The following is a 20960-nucleotide window of genomic DNA, read 5'->3' as shown; positions in this document are numbered from 1 at the left end:
TTTCACTTTATTTCTAAATTCAAGCATATCCTTTGGATAGTGTTATTTGGATGGTAAATATTTTCTTAAAATGATGCATAAACATATATATGTGTGTGTGAATGGATTGTATGTGTATGAATATATATTCACTATATACATAGTCCATTCTAATATATATTAGATACACATTTTCATATATACAAAATATGTATACTATATACATATATGTACACATGTGTATATATATGTACACTTTATATATTATGTATGTATATATACAACTTACATATATAATTGTGTGTGTGTGTGTGTGTGTGTGTGTGTGTGTGTGTGTGTATACAGTAGTCCCCCCTAGTCCATGGGGATACTTCCTAAACCCCCGGTAGATGCCTGAAACCACAGATAATACCAAACCCTACATATACTGTATTTTTTCCTATACATACATACCTATAATAAAGTTTAATTTATAAATTAGGTGCAATAAGAGTTTAACAATAACTAATAATAAAATAGAATAATTATAACAATATACCATAATAAAATCTATGTGCGTGTCTCTGAAAATATCTTATTGTATTATACTCACCCTTCTTATGATGATGTGAGATGATAAAATGTCTATGTGCTGAGATGAAGTGAGGGGAATGACACAGGCATTGTGATGGAGCATTACATTGGCACTGACCTTCTGATGATACATCATAAGGAGGATCCTCTGCTTCCAGAGGAGGGTGGTTGACTGTAGGTAATATTGAAACCATGAAATGTGAAGCTGTGGATAAGGGCGAGAACTAGTCCCCCCCCCCCATTTCTCTCTGGTTTCTGTTTCAAAATCACACAGAAAGTGTTTATTTTTCTTTGTAGGTTCGAACCCACTATCCTACCTGAACATAAGGAGATACACACACACACACACACACACACACACACACACACACACAGAGTATATAGTCTGTGTGTGTGTGAGAGAGAGAGAGATGGATCATATATATGCACACACTATATGGTCCATTACAGTCCCCTGTTAATACATAGATTCCTCATCCTTTGAGGCCAGCTAATGATTTTCAGATAATGAGACTGAATGGTACATCTGAACATTCTAGACCAAAGAACATTAATGCAGCTACTACACTGCAAATGCTCTTAGCCAGTGAGCACTCTGTCATGAAATCCTGAATTGAGTGTGTTCTGCAAATTGTGTTGTTTACTCTGTTGGGATCTCTACTGTTATTTATTTTGTGCTCTGGTGAACAATTTTGAGTCATAATGACTGACAAATTGTGCAAGTGATAGTGCTGGATCTGTCATAAAAGACACAAAGAAAGAGCATTAAGCTGGAAGTTAAAATGCACTGCTTTACCCATGGCTGGAGGCTTTTTCCAAGGAAATGGAAACCGTGTTAAAGATTAGTAGGCCCTTAGGAGCTAGCTCGTCTTTTGACGTTATGAGCAGTATTATAAGTGTCCCTTCCACCTGGGAGAATTGACTAGGTACGGTCAGGTATGTCAGGACTTTTAAAGGATTTCAAGAGAATTATGATTGGCAGTGTTGCACCTCCAAAGGGATTTTGTGAAAATAACCCCCTAAAATATTGATCGATCATGTGTTTCGGGGGTTCCTCTCTCCCATCCATCCCCCATTTCCTCTGCTCTCCAGTTAAACAGAGTATGCTTGTCTATTGCCCTGTATTCATTTAACTTGTTTATCTAATCCTTACTTCAAATTAAGCTATGCTAGATTTAGGTTTTATGTGTTTCTTGCTTTTATTAGCTTTTTCTTAAGTGAGAAAGATCGTCATGATTTCTGTTCATTTGAAACATTTTTTTCTTAAATAGAGAAACATCGACTCAGCTGTACATTAGAATCAATATCTGGGGGCAGGAGAGAGCACCGGGAGTTCGAAAGGTCCCCAGGTAGCTCTAATGCACAGCCAGGATTAAGGATCACTGCTCAGTAGAAGATATATGTCTACTTACCATCTAAGGAGTTGGTATTTCACTTGGAACACTTTCAAACATGAAAAGCTTCCCCAGATGACTGATTATCTTACATTATTTCCCTCTCCCCGAGTTAAGAATTAGTTTTCAAATGAATTTAGATAATGGTGTCTGACAATTTGGCCCAGAACTCTCAGGTGGGAGGGATAGCCTATAAAGACTGTGGGTTTTGGTGCTCATTTGGAGAAAAAATATTTATTGAGCTTGCATGGAATGACTTTCCTCTATATCAACTCTCTCCTTCCCCTTGAATATTGAACGAGGGCTGCTTTTTGAGGAGATTAAAGATGATTCACCTTAAACCCAGATATCTCTGTATTTGACAAGGGGTGATGGGGTGAGGACCTGGCACTTCTGTCTGCTTAGGAAAAGCAGGAAGCCTAGTGACGATAAAAGCGCAGCTTTGCGGTGCTGCAGCAGGTGGTACACACAGGTACCTTCAGTAATCATTAACCCCAGAGTCTGAATTGATGCCCGATGACGGAAAATGACACCCAGCACCTGTGTGAAGCTTCTGCACTGGTTTCTATTTCAAAATCACACAGAGAGTGTTTGTTTTTCTCTATAGGTTCGAACCAGTGTCCTCCCTGAACATAAGGATCCCCTGCCAGAGGTTGGGGTAAGTGTTTCTTATGTTTCCAAAAGGCACATGTATCACTTCTAAGTTAATCATTTGGATTTTCCCTGGCCTTCTGTTGTCTGATAGCTGACAAAGGAAACTGAGTGAAATTAACAGGGGTTGACTATGCAAGGGGGCACTGTCACATATTTGGCAAATTATTTGGAATTCACTCCTTGTCTCGTGAAAATCATCCTCAAATGAATTCATATTTAGTTTCGCTGGCTAGAGACGAGTCTAGAAACTGCCCTGCAGGTAGCCGAGAACCAGTCGGAGCCAACGTTACTGGACCAACGGAAGGCTAGGGAAATTGCCGAGGTGAGCTCTACCACTTCAGGAAGGAGGCAGAGAACTAACTGGCTGTGGGACTGTGCTGTTTCCTGCTTCCTGCCGCTTCAACACTGTAATGCGGGTCCAAACAGAAGCTGCCGCCAAAGTGCAGTCCAGTGCTGCAAAATCCTGCAAAGGTTTTCCTGTTGCATCTGAACAGCACATCCACCGCTTTTAGAAATTGGAAGAGCAGGAAGAGAATGATGTGCTTTTTGCTTAGGGAAGCTGGGAGTAGGTGGTGGCCAACTCCCGAGGGAGAGCCCAGCAGGCTGAGTCCCTGGGATCTGTGCAGAGAGGTTGAAAAAGCCTAGAAATAAGTTGGGTCTAAAGAGGCCATGGGACTGAGCCAACTGAAAGGCCTATTGGAAATTCCCAGCAATCCTTTAGGCAGTTGACAGCCTTCTTCCGAAAGTTGATGTGTGGAGCAGTGTCCTATGTACCGATCATTTCATCACTGGCAACAGCCACCACCTGAACCTGCCAACGGAGCTCTCAAATATATGCACCAAAGCATGAGTTGAATTGACTGAGAAGAATAATATCAGCCATCTCTGCATTTGATTGTGAAGGAGAAGGAATAGGGCATTTTGTGTTCTCTCATGCCTATCAGGAGCTTCTGTTTTTTTCCTGGGGATAGGTTGAGTCTCTGACTCAAGTGAATTTTCACACTTTTCTTTTCTGCCTGTCCCTTCAAACTTCTTGTACATTTAGCTTAGTTTCTCCAAAGGGACCAGCAAGTTCTTTCCAGCCTCAGGTCCTTCACCGCTGCAGGTCACAGGAACCTCTCCCTGCCCAGCACTCCTCCTGCCGACCTCCCTCCGCCTGCTCAGGGCTCGGGGCCCAGGGCTCTGAGCACCCCAGACGTGTTCCTTCAAATTGGAACCTCCACTACAAGCTGTCATCACACCCTTCCTACTTCCTTTTGAAATTTGTAACTATTAACTTAATGCATTACTTTATAAGGAATTTTATTTAATTTTTGAGGTTCAAGAAACATGAGCTGGTTCAATTTTTTTCCTCCTCCAACTGCTCGTCCCCACAACTGCTCAGTGTTAAATCCCCCTTGCTTGAAGCTTTAATGACATCTTGGCCTAACTACGTACATTTCCGTTTTTTCTCTCATTCAAGTTCTTAAAATACATCTTACTCATTTTAAAACTTGAGTTTCTTCCCTGTTTTTAAATTGTTTTCTTCCCCCCTCTCCTCCCATCATCTCCCACTGTAGGGTAGACATCCATGTACCTCTAGCTTCGTGTAGTGGCAGGGGGCACAGAGTCCAATTCTCACACAGGTCCTGCCTCTCACTGCTCAATATGGTGGCAGGGAGAAAGGGATAAGGAGAGGTTCCTTCTGTTCCTGCCCACGGTGAGGGTGTGGTTCCCTTCCTGCTGGTTTTGCTATTGCTCAGGCCAACTCTGCCTGTCAGCACGGGGCAGATACTGAAATGCTGTATCTTTTACGAGCACGGCTGTAGGTATTTCTGGGCACCTTATGGGCTCCTTCCTATGGCATATTTCCCCACCATGGGGAATCTGTCCTGGCTCGACGTTCTCCACTGCCCGGGCTCACCCTGCACTCTCTTGCTGCTGAGACCTACTTTTCCAGCATGTAATGCGTGTTCGGCCACTCTCAGGGCTGCGTGGTGCAGATGAAAGGCACGGGTATTTGCCATGCCACATAGAAGAGGTGCAGGCTGCCCTGCCACTGTTTCCTCTCCCGGCTCAGCCATCTCTCTGCTGACACTTTCTACAAGCCCTGCCAGCATCAGGGGCTAGACCATCAGTGATTTTCAAAGGAGAGACAATCTCTAGTCCCCAATGTAGTGGAACTAAAGATGCTTTGGACACCCCCAAGCTTGATAATCGATGTTTTGGGACCAGACTCCTCTGACTTTGAGGTGTCTTCCTGAATGTGATATGACGAAAAGATTGGCCTCATTTCCTAAACAGTGCATCTCCTGAAATCCCTCTCTTCTAACACCACCTTTATATCAACTGGGTGTGTCATGGTTACTAATAGGCCAGTTTCTCTAAATTGGCTTCTTTTTTTAAAGCTGTATTTATTTATTTGAAAGAGAGAAAAAGAGAGAGAGAAGGTGCATGTGGGTGCATGAGTGGGGGGAGGGGCGGAGGGAGAGGATCTCAAGCAGACTCTGGGAGCTGAGCACAGAGCCCGACACAGGGCTCCATCTCATGACCCTGAGATCATGACCTGAGCCAAAACCAAGAGTCAGATGCCTAACTGACTGAGCCACCCAAGTGCCCCATGAATTAATTTTTAAAAGTCAAAGTAGTACCCATGGTAACGCAGTCCATATTGGTTTTTTTTTTTAGCTTTAATATTGAACACAGATTGTGTTTAATGCAATTTTGTATTTAAACATTTTATATTACAGTCAATTGAAAACAGCTTAAAAGTAATTACTGAAAAAATGCTGATACCCTTAATGATAGGATAATTTGAAACATTTAAACATATCGCTTTCTCAACTCTTTTCCAGTTGGGACTGATTAAGAGATTCCCCAGGAGTCAAAGGTCTGTAAACTATAGCCTGTGGGTCAAATTCACCAACTGTGTGTTCTGAATACATTCATTTATGCACTGTCTACGGCTGTTTCCCCACTGTCGTAGCAGAGACATCATGACCTGAGCTGAAATCAAGAGTCAGACGCTCAACTGAGTCAGCCAACCAGGCGCCCCTAAATTGGCTTCTTTTTAAGCATTGTGAGAAGGTTGCTAGCTCTAAGCACTAGAGGTTCTCTAACTAATACCATGGTGCATTTGGTATATTGTCTTTGACAAAGACTCAGCTATAATTCCTGGGTCAAAAGAAAATTCTCAATTGACATTCTGTGATATATCTGTTATATTAGTTAGGAATGCATTTAGAGGCAAGTAGCCTGGCAAACAATGGCTTAAAAGTAACAGACTCATTTTTCTCATGTTAGAAAAAGTTTTGGGGTAATTGCCCAAGGCTGTAGCTACTCAAAAATGACTTCGAGCAACCAGGTTCTATCCACCTTCCTGCTCCTCCTTTGTTAGAGTATTGTCCGGTCTAACCATTGAACCTTCAGAAATCACAGTCCAGGTGGGAAGAAGACTGAAGGACAAAAAGCACCTGATCTTGTTCCTTCAATTCTGGGAAACAGTAACTTTTGGGGAAATTTCAATTGGTATACTGCTATGTACTTATCACTAAGAAGACAGGAGTCCCCAAGCAGAAGAGAATCTGGGTCAGTTCCCATTGGAACAAAGTCAAGGTGCTATTAGTAATGAAAAGTGAGCAAAATAGGTATTAGATATTGGTAATGTCTGCACACTCTTCCTACATGTTAAACTCCGTGATAGCAAAGAGCCTATTTATTTTGTTCACTCTAACAGCCCTAGCTTTGTGCCTGGAAACTAGTAAATTGTGATATATGTATTGAATGAATTAGAAAGCATACCATGATTTTGGTTTGCCAACCATCTTAAATTTTTTAGAACCACCAGAATGAAAGGGGGAGGCATCTAAAAACAATTGCAATAGTATATAAATTTTAATAATATGTAAAAATCTAGTACACTTTATGACACAATCAGAAGTCAATAAAATGGCAATTATATTATAGACCTAAATCTCAAGCATAGTAAGAATAAGCCTAAATAAGAACAAATCCAAGTCCACATGCCTTGGCATTCTAATACCCTCAGAGTACACAATATTCTAGATAGAGAAGAATTGCCACATCTTAAGCACCTATCATGTACCCCTGGTTAATATGTATCTCATCACTTAATCCTCAAAATATTTCTTTGGACACTACACAAGGGGTCTGAGAGTTTTATTTTATTTATTTATTTATTTATTTATTTATTTTTAAAGATTTTATTTATTTATTTGAGAGAGAGAGAATGAGAGAGAGAGCACATGAGAGGGGGTAGGGTCAGAGGGAGAGGCAGACTCCCTGCTGAGCAGGGAGCCCGATGCGGGACTCGATCCTGGGACTCCAATATCATGACCTGCGCCGAAGGCAGTCGCTTAACCAACTGAGCCACCCAGGCGCCCAAGGGGTCTGAGAGTTTTAGCCCTTGGCCAAGACTTGGCTCTGCCATTACAACCTGCTAAGGACTCTGGCTCTTGACTACACTGATTTTAAAAATGAGCTGAAACTTTTTATTATAAATAGTTCAAATATGTTCTATACATTTCTTTGCATTCTTAAGCAGCATCTATTGGATGCACCCAAACCTTTTGTTGATGTCTTAGTGAAGCAGATACCAATCTGTGCTGAGACCTTTTGAGGTATATTCATAGTAAATATGTAACTTTTAAATATATGGCTTTACCCTAAAATGCTTTGTAATGTTTTCTTTGGACTGTTTGTCCACTTTTAATAGATTTCCTCCCAAGTCTTTTTTTTTTTCTTATTTTTTTTTTCACTGTGAGTAGTTCATGTGTCTTATTTCCCTTCCTATTTGATGGGAAACCATGTAACCATATCTGTTAGGGTTGAGAGGGAAGAAAAAGTACACAGGCTATGAAAAATAGGCCTGTCCTGTAAGTTACATGTAGGAGATGTTGTGTATCAGCCTCATGCTATCAACTTCAGCTCTTCCAAGGCCTTTCAAACTTGTACCACAGTTCCTGTATATAGTTTTATAAGAGTAGGTAAAGTATTATTGATATATTCATTTAACCTCTAAACCAGCACTTTTCCATGGAAATATGTGTGCCACAAATGTGTGCCACATATGTAATTTTAAATTTTCTAGCAGTCAATGCTTTTAAAAAATTAAAAAGACACAGGCAAGATGAATTTTAATATTTTGTTGAAGCCAATATATACAAAATGTAATCATTTCAAAATGTAATCAGTACAAGAAATTATTAACACTCTATTTCACACTCTTTTTTTCATACCATGTGTTTAAATGTGATGTGTATTTTATACTTACAGCATATCTCAATTCAGAGTAGCCACAAGCCCAGTGCTTGAACTAGTGGCTACCCATTGGATCGTACAGCTCTAGACAGTACTTGCAAAAGCTTGGGAGGCTCTTAGAAATTGTTGTATAAAGGAACCCTGTGCTTTGATTAAAGGCTTTGCGAGATGAACATAGGTGATGGAGGTTTGGCCAACTCACGGCAAGGTGTACAGGGCTGTACATCTTTTGGCTCCTTATATAGTACAGCTCAACCAGGGACCATTGAGGGCCTGCTGCAGAGAGGTGTGTAACCCCAGAAGCATTCTGAATACTTGTGACTTGCTCAGAGTCCCTGCAAGGGCTGGTAGGATAAACTGTTTATTTGTACACTCTATATAGAGAGCAACCAGGGATTGAGGCAAATGCTCCACTTTTTTTTTGCCCTGCTTGATATCACTCTCCAGCCAGGTGAGTGGGTGCAGGAAGCCATTGAGTGATCCTCTGCTTTGGGTGCTTGCACCAGAATGATCCTTCTGAGTGTCACACTCTCATGAGCAGGCAAAAAAGGTCAGAGCCACATGCTGCGCAGACAGAGAGCCTGGCAGAAGGAGAGGGAATGGCCACCTGTCCTGGAAATAAAGCCCAGTGTAATGGGGATAAAAGAATGCTGGAATGAAAAGCAAGAAACCTGGATTCTAACTTGGCCTCTGCATATTGACTAGTTCTGGGACCAAGTGTAAGCCAGTTAACTTCTTTTAACTTCCTATTTTCCCAACAATGTACCGAGTGCTTTGCCTGGCTTACTTTGATTCTTAAAACTATGAGAAATGATAGAGTTATCACATGCAACTTTTTCCTACAGCAGTTATAACTGGGAATGGTGAAGTAACTCGTTCAAGACCACAGATTTGTAAGAGAGAAGACAGAGAAACAAGGCCTGACAATACCCATGAGTGGATAGCTAGTCTGGGGGCTGGGAGAAGTGATTTAATTACCCAGATTTCCATTTTTGGACAGAATAACATGACACTCCAGACCTCTGATCTCCAACTCCAGGGAGACTAATTTTTTGGTTTGTCTTTCACATTTTTCCACTGATATTAGAGCTCCCAGTTTAAAGATGAGAATTTTAAGATGAGACTTTTAGAAATAGCCCTGAAGAAGAGATGGAAAAGCTCGTTCCTTGAGTTACATTTGAAATATAAAAATTTTTAAAGATGTCTCTCAAATCCCATGGTTATGATTACAGTGATAGCAAAGATAAAATAGCTTTATATTAAGTTATTCTTTTCCATTAGCATTAGCGTGCTATTTTCCCTCCATGGGGACTTAGGTTCCAGCAACAGAGAAGACTGTTTTCCTCGAATTCATTCTTTTACAGGAGTCCAGTCAACATCCATGTATATGAGTGATGTGTTTTATTTATGTTGAGGGGAAGCAAATACAAAAACACCTGCCAGAAAGTAAATATAGAGGCAATTCCATTGTTAGTGTTGCAGCGTGGGACAATTATACATATTTTTATACATACAATTATATATATTTGTAGAATAAAGAAGACAATCTTTATACCTAAATAACACCTCCTCGGGTTTGACATGTTTTCATAACGCAGTACTGTAAGGTCATTATCTAAATTGGTTTTTCACAAGTCATATGATTTCTGTAAAATCTCTTACTATCCTTTGAGATGAAGCCTGTGGCTGCCAGTTATGATAGAAAAAGTTCGACTCCTGGGCGTTGTCCTTGGCCCGCTGCAAGCAGGTACAGTGAGGCAGTAGGCATACCATGCAGCCCCTCTTTTCTGGGCCCTGGGCTTGCCTCAGGGATGGACAAGCCAGAGTCCTGCTTCCATGGCAGCTCCTGATCTGGTGGACAGAGGAGACGTTCAGTGACTGTGGTCACAACTCTACAGGCAGCTGTGTCTCATGGGGTGTGTGTAGCTCATGTCTGAAAATAGCCACTCCACCTGCCTCTCATTCCACTCTGGGGCATTTGTCACTTTTATTGATGAAAAGACCTCAGTAACATTCATGACATGTGCGGTTTGTTTTATTAATTCCCAAACCATCCATACCTTCAAAATCTCAAAAGGCAGAGAGAAAATCATCTGAAATTTTGGGGCGTCATGAAATCTCTCATTGGTTAAGAGTTTTCTCTGAATGAGGATAAAGAATGAGGAGTAGGAATTTAAAAACTCTGATAATCAGGGAAAGAGGAAGTGAGATAGACATCTGTTTAACTACAAAATCCTGCAATGAAATTCGCTACAACGATACACAATCCGCACACTAAAATTGTTTTGATTTCCCACGTTTCAGCAAATTACAGTACTTTGTAAATACCTGCGGAAAGAACATTCTAATATCTATATCTAATAGAATGACTAACCTGAAAGCTAGGTTTTATGCCAGTCGTTCATTCATTTATTGTCAGCAAATATTTATCACATGCCTACTGTGCACTAAGCAGTACAAGTTTGTGAGAAAACAAAATAAACTCCTTGTGGAGCTTCAAATCTCAGTTATTTCCAAGGGAGTTACAAAATAAGCAAATATATATATATATATTTATTCATATATATATATATATATGTGTTATGTCATATGGTGGTAAGTGCCAATAGAGAAAATTACAACAGGATAAGAAATAGAGATTAGCAGAGTATATAGATGGGGCGGCATGCTCATAAGGATGTTCTAGTAGCTATCTCTGATGAGGTGACATTAATGCTTTTGTTCAGCAATATCTCTCCCAGGCTCTTCTCTGCCCTTTGCTGAAAAGTTACCCTAAATTCCTTCATGCTTTGTCCATATAGCACTTGGTCTTCCTTTTCTGCCTTGACTCATTCTCATTTCATCACTCATTGACGTATCATCAGAGCTTTCGCCACAAATAGTATTTTCACCTGGCGTCCTTCTCCTGATAATTTAGTCTCATGTTCTGGCTTTAGGTGATTTGGTGTCTCTAAGCCAGCTCTGTGAGTTTCAAGTTAATTCATTGGGTTTATCCTTGCCAATGTGTAGGCATCTCCAACTTTAGAACTGAGTTGTATTTCCAATGTTTGCCCTCAAGTTTTTTTGAAACAATTCTAAATTGAAAAGAAGGAGAAAAATATGGACCTGAAGCTTGTCTTTCTTATGCCTTATGCTTAACAATCGCTAAGTGTGGTTGCAGCCTTTTGTGTATGAAATAACTGCACACTTTTCGCTGAAAAGACCCAATTGTCCTCAGACCCCTGAAGTCCAGGCTCTCATTCTAGTGCAGCCCTGCAACAGACCCATGAAAAGAGAATGCTCTGGAAGACGTAGTGTTGACTTCTTGTAGAGTGTTACAGTGTGTTAGACAGCAATGGCCTAGATGATATGGGTTTGATATTTTCATGTTTACTTCTTGACCTTGAGGGGAGAACGAGAAATACTCTTTATGGTATACCATAATATTTTGACTTTTAAATCAGAAGCAGCCTGGAATGTTAAAAAGAGATGAAAGATTTGTATCCTGGAAAAGAAAAACCAATTTAGAGTTTTATTCTTTAGCTTATGAGTCAAAGAGTGTAGAAAGGAGATATTCATAGATAGTCAACAGCCAGTATGATAGGTTTAAAAAGCAATTTTAGAAAATGTAACAGAATAAGTACCTTTCTGTTTTGTGTATTGGAATGAAATTGTCCCATGCTAGTATAGAAATAACAAAGGAAACAAATGCTTTTAAACATTGCTGTGATGGGAGAGAAATACAGCATTTCTATTTATAACTTGTACAGAGTCCCACATAAAAATAGCTCCAACTAACAGATTTGCTCATATCTGGAATACAAAGTTGTTGCTGCCAGTGACTTGAGGAATTCTAATAAGAACGACGGCAGCATTGGTAAATATTGAAAGTTTATCATCTTTTCTTCTATCCCAGTTTTCATAGGGGAAGAAAATTAGTTCGCTGAAAAGTCCTGGCTTCCGTATTAGACATTTTGTTATTTTCCAGGCTACTGGTCTCTTTGTTTTTAATGAAAAGGTTACATTTGCACCCCTGGACCTCACCCCACAAGAAGGCTCTATTATTATATCTCTGTCAGTGATAATTTTATCTCTGCATGTGAAATATTTGTCAGGCTCATGGAGTCAACATTTCATTCTTCTAATTTTGTATGATTTGTGCGACAGCAAAAATATTAAGGACTTCTGAAGTTAACGAAAACCATTCTTTCTTATTTTCAGCGAAGCTTCCTGGGCTATGCCAGTTTTAAAGTGGGGGAGCTACTGAAGTCGAAGGAGCAGCTGCTAGTCCTGAGCCTGAGGTGGGTCTTTGTCTGCAGAAATGCTTTAAAGTGAACAGCCGATGATACTCACTGAAGGATGGTGGGGCTTGAAAGTCCCAGTTCTTGCAGATGTTTAGATGTCAGCTGTCAAATGGCTCACGTTCTCCATAGCAGCAAGTTATAGCGAAACAGCAATTATTCAAGTTCACATTGTCAGAGGTTATCATTCCGTATGGGAAAAATAATAACATGATCGTTAAACTGATGAAATTCTTTGATAGTAAGAATAGAAATGATGAGCACGTTATTAAATAATTTTTCTGTTACTTATTAAAATAACTTTTTAAGTCAAGTAAGCTTCTAGGTTTGAACTATGTTTGTTAGTGGCAATGTTGCAAATTTATGATAATAGAGGGTAAGTTGATTATTCTCTTTTTTTAAGTTTATTTTGTTGCTATCCTATGAAATATAAAACATAAGTTAAAACAGACTCATATTGAAGCAGGCAGTAGATCAGAGGTAATTTTGAGTATGAGTACAATTTGTTTTGATATAGACCAGACAACAATCTTTAGGAAGTTACATAGTATTTTAAGGCTAAGAAGAGTGTTAAATAGAATAAACTTTTTTTAAAAAACTTCATTGTACATTCTAAACAATAGTATGCTGTTTTCTAACTGTATAATAACTCCTGTAATTATGTACACATAATATATTCCTTGCAATATTTGCATAGTATAAACAAATGTAAAGATTGTATAGGACACTACTTGGAAATCTCAAGAAGTTCTTCTTTTGATGAAACATAAAGACCACTCCCAGGGAAGAGACAGTGTCTTAAGTGCTTGCCCTCTGCCTTGCCCCGGCAAGGACCCACTTGTAACCAATTTATTTCAGTAAAGATGCTGTGGCTTATGCTGGAATCTATACTATGGGCTGTCTCCTTTTCTGATTTTTCCTGATCCTTACAGTTTTGCATTTTGACTTAGGGGAGTATAAAGTAATTTAAAGTAGCTCATATTCATACAGAAAAATAAGTGTTGATGGGTTCTAATGAGGCCATTATCTTCACTCTCTGTTGTGTCTCTTAAATATCTGTTATTTTGTTGTTGTTGTTGTTAAATTTTATTTGGGGAGACATTTTAAAATCTTCACAGTTTTGTGGTGGTGTTCCCAATAAAATTTTGCTGTGGTGATATTCAGCTTAAAGTTTGTGTGGATCAGCTGAAAAGTCTAGCTAGCAATGTCACGGATACTCTAGAAAATATGTGTTAGTGCTCTAGCGCAGTGGTGAGACTGACCAGAGTACCCCTGGATTCATGATATGTGATGTCAAGCATTAAGTTAATTTAGGACCACTAGCAGGCCACCTGTTTTCTAGATAAGATGCATAGCACTTCATTCCTCCTCTTGCTGACTCGCATTGATTCTATCATAACTGCCATTAACATCAGCACAACACTGCACCTTTAGACACTACCTTTGAAACAGAAATCAGGGGACCGTGAATTCTTAGTGGAATGAAGATTAGTAAACACATAGAATATCTCAGTGATATTATTAGATATTAGATATTAGATATCATAGATATCTAAGTGATTAGTAAACACTCAGAATATCAGGAACAAAAGGGTCAAGTTTAGAGTACTACCACTGTAAGCAAAACAGGAATATAATCAATACATATTTCCACTTTTGATCTTAATACCTCTGCCTAATACTCATTTGATTTTGATTGTATAAAAGGAAAACAAGTTTAACAACAAAGAATTTAGTTTTCTAGAGAAAATAATTTTTTGTTGTTGTTTTTAAAGATTTTATTTATTTATTTGACAGAGAGAGACACAGTGAGAGAGGGAACACAAGCAGGGGGAGTGGCAGGCAGAGGGAGAGGGAGAAGCAGGCTTCCCGCTGAGCAGGGAGCCCGGTGTGGGGCTTGATCCCAGGACCCCGGGATCATGACCTGAGCCGAAGGCAGACGCTTAACCGACTGAGCCACCCAGGCGCCCCTAGAGAAAATAATTTTTTAAAAACTAATTTTGAAATGGCTAGATTATTATTCTTTCCCTCCCTTTTCATGCTTTGCCAAATGTGTGAATTTCTCTCCCCATGAACTAGACACATTGTAGACTTATGATAGCCTTTTGATTTCTGACACTTCATGTTTTTTACTTCAGATGTAATTCATCTTCTTTCCCCTGGCTTGTGAGTCTCTGAGGTACTGTGCTGGAAGAACATTAGGTTGGGGATAAGAGCATTTTTTTTTTTTTTTTGGTTGTTTTGTTTTGTTTTAATATCACTTTGCACTGACAATATTTGCATTTTGTTCCTTTTAGATTCCAGTCATTATTTTTTAAAAGGTTTATTTATTTATTTCAGAGACAGAGAGAGAGAGAGCATAGGGGTGGACAGAGGGAGAGGGAGGGAGGGAATCTCAAGTAGACTCCCCACTGAGCACGGAGCCCCACGCAGCTCAGTCTCATGATCCTGAGATCATGACCTGAGCCAAAATCAAGAGTCAGATGCTTCACCGACTGAGTCACCCAGGCGCCCCATCCAGTCATTTTTAAAGCAATGGAATTCTCGGATTTCTGTGAAACAAATTCACAGAAATAGGGTACATTTCTACAAACAGTCTCTGATGGGAAGCTTCCCAAAAATCTATGTAGTTTTGTATTCACCGTCCCTTTGAGTTGTTTCTTATCAGATAATTCCAATTCCAAAACTCTCAAACTAACTCCACAGAGCACCATAGTTTAATGTGGCTACTGTGTCATTTGTGTTTGAACTGGAAATTTTTAACAGAATTTGGAATTGAATTCTTTTTTCCCACAGAAAATTTAAAGGGGCAAGAAGTGTGCATCTTATTTATAGATTTAGACTAAAATTTCATGAAATATCAGATAGTCCATTTTTTAAGTTATTGAATAAATTTTATTTGCATGTTTTAGAGAAAAATACCCCCAAAACACAAACTGGTGCCTACTCATATAACTCGTCTTGCTTTAAATATGTAGTTACTAAATTACTGTCTGAGTGTTCTAGCATCCCGACTGGACTTGATATCTTTATTTAGTACTAACCCTCTTACTTTTGTATTATATTTACTTTGTTTTGCTAGTCTACATTTGGTTGTTCCTGTCTCCTCTGGCTTCTTTTAGATCTGCATTGTATTTTCTGTTCTTGTTCTCTAATTCATTGCCACATCTTCCTGGCTTTCATACTACAGTGTAAACAAGCTAAGGTCCTTGTATAGAGGATTACAAATGTAGGCGTGAAAGACAGTGGATAATCTTATACTAACAGTAATAATAATAAGAAGAAGAAGAAAGAGAAGAAGAAGAAGATTCTATGTGCTTTATGCTTGGATAAGTATATTAGAGATATTGCCTCATCAACCCTTATCAAATGAGTCTATGGTGCTATTCTTTTTGCCACTTTATAAATTAAGAAAGTGAGATACAAAAAGCAGTTAAGTGATTTGCACAAAGTTACAGTGCTCATAAATGGGAAAGCCAAGGTACAGAGCCACACATTTCTGACTGCAGAGCCTGTGCTCTTAGTGACCCGCTTCTTGTCTCCTTTGACAAAGGAGAAAACTGAGAACTTGTTAAAATGTATCACACATCATGTGACTTAGGTTATGGAGGAGCAAAGCAAGGACTCAGGTGCAGAACCACCTGTTCACCGTTTCTCCCACTTCGGTTTCACTGCAGTGCCTTGTGTCACAGTGAGTGAAGACAGAACGAGTGTCAACATGCCATGAAGAACTCAGACAGATTAGCCATGATGGCAGAAAGTGGGAGCCAGCCTGCCTGGTTAAGGGAGAGACTGAGGGAAACCTGTGGAATCTATTCTCACCCCAGAAGCTTGGCATCCTCAGGCCCCAAACCTGGGTTGCTGTTCAAGCACCTGACAGTCATTTGCCCTGCTAACCTTATCTGAATGTCTTAGGACCATGCAAGCAGAAATTTGGAACACCATAATCCTGTTTCATAATTTAATAAAAGAATGGAGAGATTAGTTCTGTCTCTCGGAATGGTGCTAGCAGTTGGGAAAAATGACGTTGCTCTTAAAGTACTCCAACAACCACAAAGGCAGAAATAAAGGGGGAAGGGTAAAACTTCTTTTTTAAGAAATCCTTCTCAGAATTGAGACAGATGGATGTGTTTTGACCTTGTCTCTGTTTCATATGAGTTTCATTGCATATCTCCTCAAAGTTTAGGCTACATTCAGTGCTCATTCATTCAGCAAGCACTTATGAAGAACTTTTCATATGTTAACTACAGTGATAGTTAATATTTTGCAGTTGATGTTACTAATAACACTATTAATGAAAAAAGTCTCATTATTTATTGAGCATCTGCTAGCATGCAAAGGAAGTATTAAGTGCTCTTCATGCATGATCTTCAATCTATGCAGCATTATCATTTCTGTGTTACAGCAACTTGGCTATGATCCTGCAGCCGCTAATTGTACAAGTAAGATTAGAATCCAATTTGGTCTGACTCCAGAGCTTGTTCTGTTTTATTTCCCTGCCTCATAGGAAGCTAATGATCTAATAGAATCTTTGTTTTCTTCTCTATTTTATATTCTGTTCTTTGGAGAGTTTCAGGGGCCTCACTTCTTTTTTCTTAACGCTTTATCTTAAAATTCAATTTCATATGCCCATTACATAGTAGAGGTTCAATAATTACTTGTTGGAATTTTGATTCATGATGATGACTTTCTTATATTTGTATGGATGCTTAAATGTAAACCAAGTACCAGTGCTTTCTGAATGGCATCCGCCTAAATTAGTGCATGTAATGCAGCCAAAGCATTAGAGTCTATCTGAGACAAGTAACTTTTAGAGTAACAGTGAGGGATAGATTGTAATATGCTTGAAAAGTTGAAAACCTTATTCAAGTTTTACTTGAATAAGGCCGCTTTACCTTGTCACAGAAACTCTGAATAGAGCACTTAACGAGTGTTCTATTATTTCTTCTGTAATCTTTTGCATGTAATCCCTCCAAGTTAAACAAACATTTATATAATTTTATCAGAATGGATGTGACAAAATATTCTTCAATTTATTCATAAAAGAAAATTTGTTTTCATTTATTACTCTGCCACATTTACAGTAATGCTGTCATGTAACATAAAACATTAGACTCTCATGATCCTAAATAGACATATGGTGTTATGTTTTATAATATCCAGATGTGTGGGAGAGGCTATGAAATAAATGAACAATAGATGCCTACTGTTTGTTTTTAAATTTTCCCTGTTTTAAGTGTACATATTACACTTAAAATATGTGTACATATTTATGCATATATAAATTGTCATAGATTATGTAGATGGGTATGTGTTTGTGCATCTATATTATTTTAGGGTTATTTTGCTTTTTCACAAACCATGAATACTTTTTTTTCCACTGTTGTCAAATATATATGCTTAGAGAAGGTAAGGTCGAAATTATGAAGTCTTTAGATTTTTAGTTTTTGGAGTTTTGCTCAATTTAGCCTTCTTAAACACACAAACGCACAGATGCACATTTCAATTTTGTTTCTAAAAGTAAGAAAACAATAAACAAAAAACCCACATATTTTTAACTTTGTTAAAAATTAAAAGTTAACTAAGTTAACTTTTAACTTAATCTCCCAAAGGCATGTTCTTAGCTTGAGAGCTGGAAGTAATGATAAGGAGAGGTTCCTTGGGCTATGACATACAGTTTTCTACATAAGCATACTCAGAGTGATAAAAAGATGAAATTGTCATGAACGTCTCACAGGTTGGGAGCCTACGCATGTTCATTAGCCCCCAGGGCAATGGATCAGAATGAATCTGATGAAATGCATGAATACAATACATATGAACCTCCACAGTCCTTGTGATAAACAGTGGCCATAAATTGACAGAAGAGTTTTAAAGGATAAATTTCTTTTTCATTTCAAATGGAATTAAATTTTCATAGAGTTTGCATTTCCTGTCACTGCTCTTTTCCTCTATGCAAATAATAGTTATGCAAGTCTTCTTAATTTAAGCACCAGATTATAGTCTTTAAACTTATATGTATGATGAATACTTCTTTAATGACATCTTTTCTTATCAATATTTATTTGAACTTCAGAAGGATTTAAAAAAATTACAGCCAAACATTTTAATAGTCACATGTATTTTGAATATATTTTGTTCTCTTTTAAAAGTCTTCCAGTTAGCTTTTTTAGGTATCAGAAAGTAGGATTGCAGCAGAAAGTTCTGATGGTTCCACAACGCTAATTCTTATGTATGTCTAAAACATTTTTTTAAAGATTTTATTTATTTATTTGACAGAGAGAGAGAGACAGCAAGACAGGGAACACAAGCAGGGGGAGTGGGAGAGGGAGAAGCAGACTCCCTGTCGAGCAGGGAGCCCGATGGGGGGCTCGATCCCAGGACCCTGGGATCATGACCTGAGCCGAAGGCAGATGCTTAACAACTGAGCCACCCAGGCGCCCCTGTCTGAAACATTTTCTATATTAAATAAGGACAATAGACCTTGGCAGCTGGGAAAACAAAAAAATAAAAACAAAAAAACCCTCTTTGGGAGGAAATAGCATATCTGTGATTATTATAAAACAGAATAGCAGTATACTTTATTGAATGCACCAGTGGAAAAGTCAGAAGATGAAGATGGCATGTAAAAGCTACTTCATTGATGCTTTTGCATAGAATTTACTAAAAATGTACATTATAAACCCTGAGAGCAATGCATAAGAACTCTGCATTTTTTTCTTTGGGGGTGAGCAAGCAGGAAAACATGCAAGTCAGTAGCAAATGCACACTCATGACTGATCCAGATGCACATGTAAAGGGAGAGCCTTGCATCTACGGAGTGTTTCCTTCACTGTTTTTGGCATGACCCAAGTGAAGATAACAGAAAATGCCTCAGATTCTGACAGACCCTGACCTTGTAAACGTGCAGGAAGAGGTAACTGACACTATTTGAGCTTTATGATGGATTAAGTATGTCACATGTCTCATCTTATCCAATCTTCTAATAACATTGCCTGAAAGGTGATACATTCCTGCTGTACTAAGAGGTCAACTGAGGAACACGGTTTGACTTCCTTTAGGTCACGCAGCTGGGACGGGATGGAAACTGGAGACCAAAAGAGAAGTGTCCTTGGTATCAAGGATTTCCTAGAGAATATATATTTTGTTTAGAATCTTAAAATTAGGGCGCCTGGGTGGCTCAGTTGGTTAAGCGACTGCCTTCGGCTCAGGTCATGATCCTGGAGTCCCAGGATCGAGTCCCGCATCGGGCTGCCTGCTCAGCAGGGAGTCTGCTTCTCCCTCTGACCCTCCCCCCTCTCATGTGCTCTCTCTCTGTCTCTCTCTCAAATAAATAAATAAAATCTTTAAAAAAAAAAAAATAGAATCTTAAAATTAAATAATTTTTGAGAACAGAAGTGATCTGGGCTCTTCAGCTTCTCTTTAGACCCCTTTAGTGACAGGGAGTACAAACATCTTTCCCATTTCCAGACAGGTGAGTGTCAGAAAAGTATTCCTTTCTTATCTCAAATTTGATGTCCTGGCCTTGGCCCCCACTCTCCTTCATGGAGTTTAGGAGAACAAGCTTCATGCCTTTTCACTATGATCACATTTGAAAGCAGCTCTTGTCCAACTTTAAATTGTCTCTCCTTTTTTTTTCTGAGGAAAAAATGTGGTGTAGTAGAAAGAACAGCAGGCTTTTATGCCAGGCTTGGGTTCAAGTTCCTGCTTTGCCACCGGCTGTGTCACCCCCGGCATATTTTCTGTTCTCTGTACCATCTGTTAATAGAAATAGTAATGACCTCCCTCCTAGGGTAATTCTGAGCAATTAATAAATGTAGTAAAGTCCTTTGCACTGCTTTGCATTAGAGAAAAGCACTCTATCAGTATTGTTTTCCTTGCTTCTTGCATTAAACTTACTAATTCCCCCAACCATAACTCAATGTTTGCTTCATTTGCTTGTTTAGTTTGTTGAAGTTCTTTTTTCATTTTTTTAAAGATTTATTAATTATTTGAGAGAGAGAGCGCGAGCGAAAGGGGGAGGGGGAGGGACAGAGGGAGAGAATCTCCAGCAGACTCTCCACTGAGCGTGGAGCCCCACACAGGGCTCGATCCTACGACCCCCAAGATCAGGACCTGAGCCAAAGCCAAGAGTCAGACACTCAACTGACTGAGCCACCCAGACACCGCTGAAGTTCTTTCTTAAAATGTAACATCCACAATTCTCTAAAATGGTCAGTGGCAAAGGTGTCAGTTTAACCGTTGATCCAAATATATTATTTTTATTATCTGAGAAATAGATACCTGAAACCTGAATTCTGGCTTTAACCCCTCTAACATCAGATATGGCTTCTTATCAGGTGGCAGATACCAGCAAGAGGCATATGGAGAGCAGTTTGTCACCAGAGTTGGCCAAAAAATTTAAAAAATTTTTTTTTACTTAAAACGTTAACAATATAGCATTGAAGTCAGGACCGAAATTCATGAATATAACACAGTGTGTCAACTGCTGTTAGAGTTTACTGATGCATTTTATTGCTGAATATATCATAAACTGTCTACAGAGGTAAATTCAAGTGACATTTCTCAGGACCAGACTGTGAGAATAAAGGGAGACATCAAACACAGAAGTGGGGACATTTGCTTCTCCTACTGATTATGTATCAATGTCCTTTGGGGACACAACTGCCTCAAATTATCAAAAGGCTCTAACATGAGCCACTTTCTCATTACTGTTAAAATTATATCAATTTAATATAAAATCAGAATATGCAAAGTGTACAAATATCATGCGATCAGAACAGTGGAGAAGTAGAAAGAGTAGGTGATTTAGAGACATATC

General features: G+C 38.9%; 1 protein-coding gene across 4 annotated transcripts in view; it reads left to right on the top strand.

Moving 5' to 3' along the window:
* Nucleotides 1–20960, top strand: part of INPP4B (inositol polyphosphate-4-phosphatase type II B) — an 808823-nt gene that overhangs the window by 528460 nt on the left and 259403 nt on the right. For 3 of the 4 annotated variants that reach the window (XM_027599074.1, XM_027599075.2, XM_027599073.2), the window contains 2 exons: nt 2554–2604; nt 12060–12139. In XM_027599074.1, coding sequence (XP_027454875.1) covers nt 2554–2604; nt 12060–12139 — 131 coding nt within the window. Of the gene's footprint in view, nt 1–2553; nt 2605–11659; nt 11716–12059; nt 12140–20960 lie in introns of those variants that run through there. The other variant, XM_027599076.1, reaches the window with a different exon arrangement.

The sequence above is a fragment of the Zalophus californianus genome, chromosome 2 (genome assembly GCF_009762305.2).
Source record: "Zalophus californianus isolate mZalCal1 chromosome 2, mZalCal1.pri.v2, whole genome shotgun sequence".
NCBI lineage: Eukaryota > Metazoa > Chordata > Mammalia > Carnivora > Otariidae > Zalophus > Zalophus californianus.
This window is presented reverse-complemented; position numbering and strand designations above follow the sequence as displayed.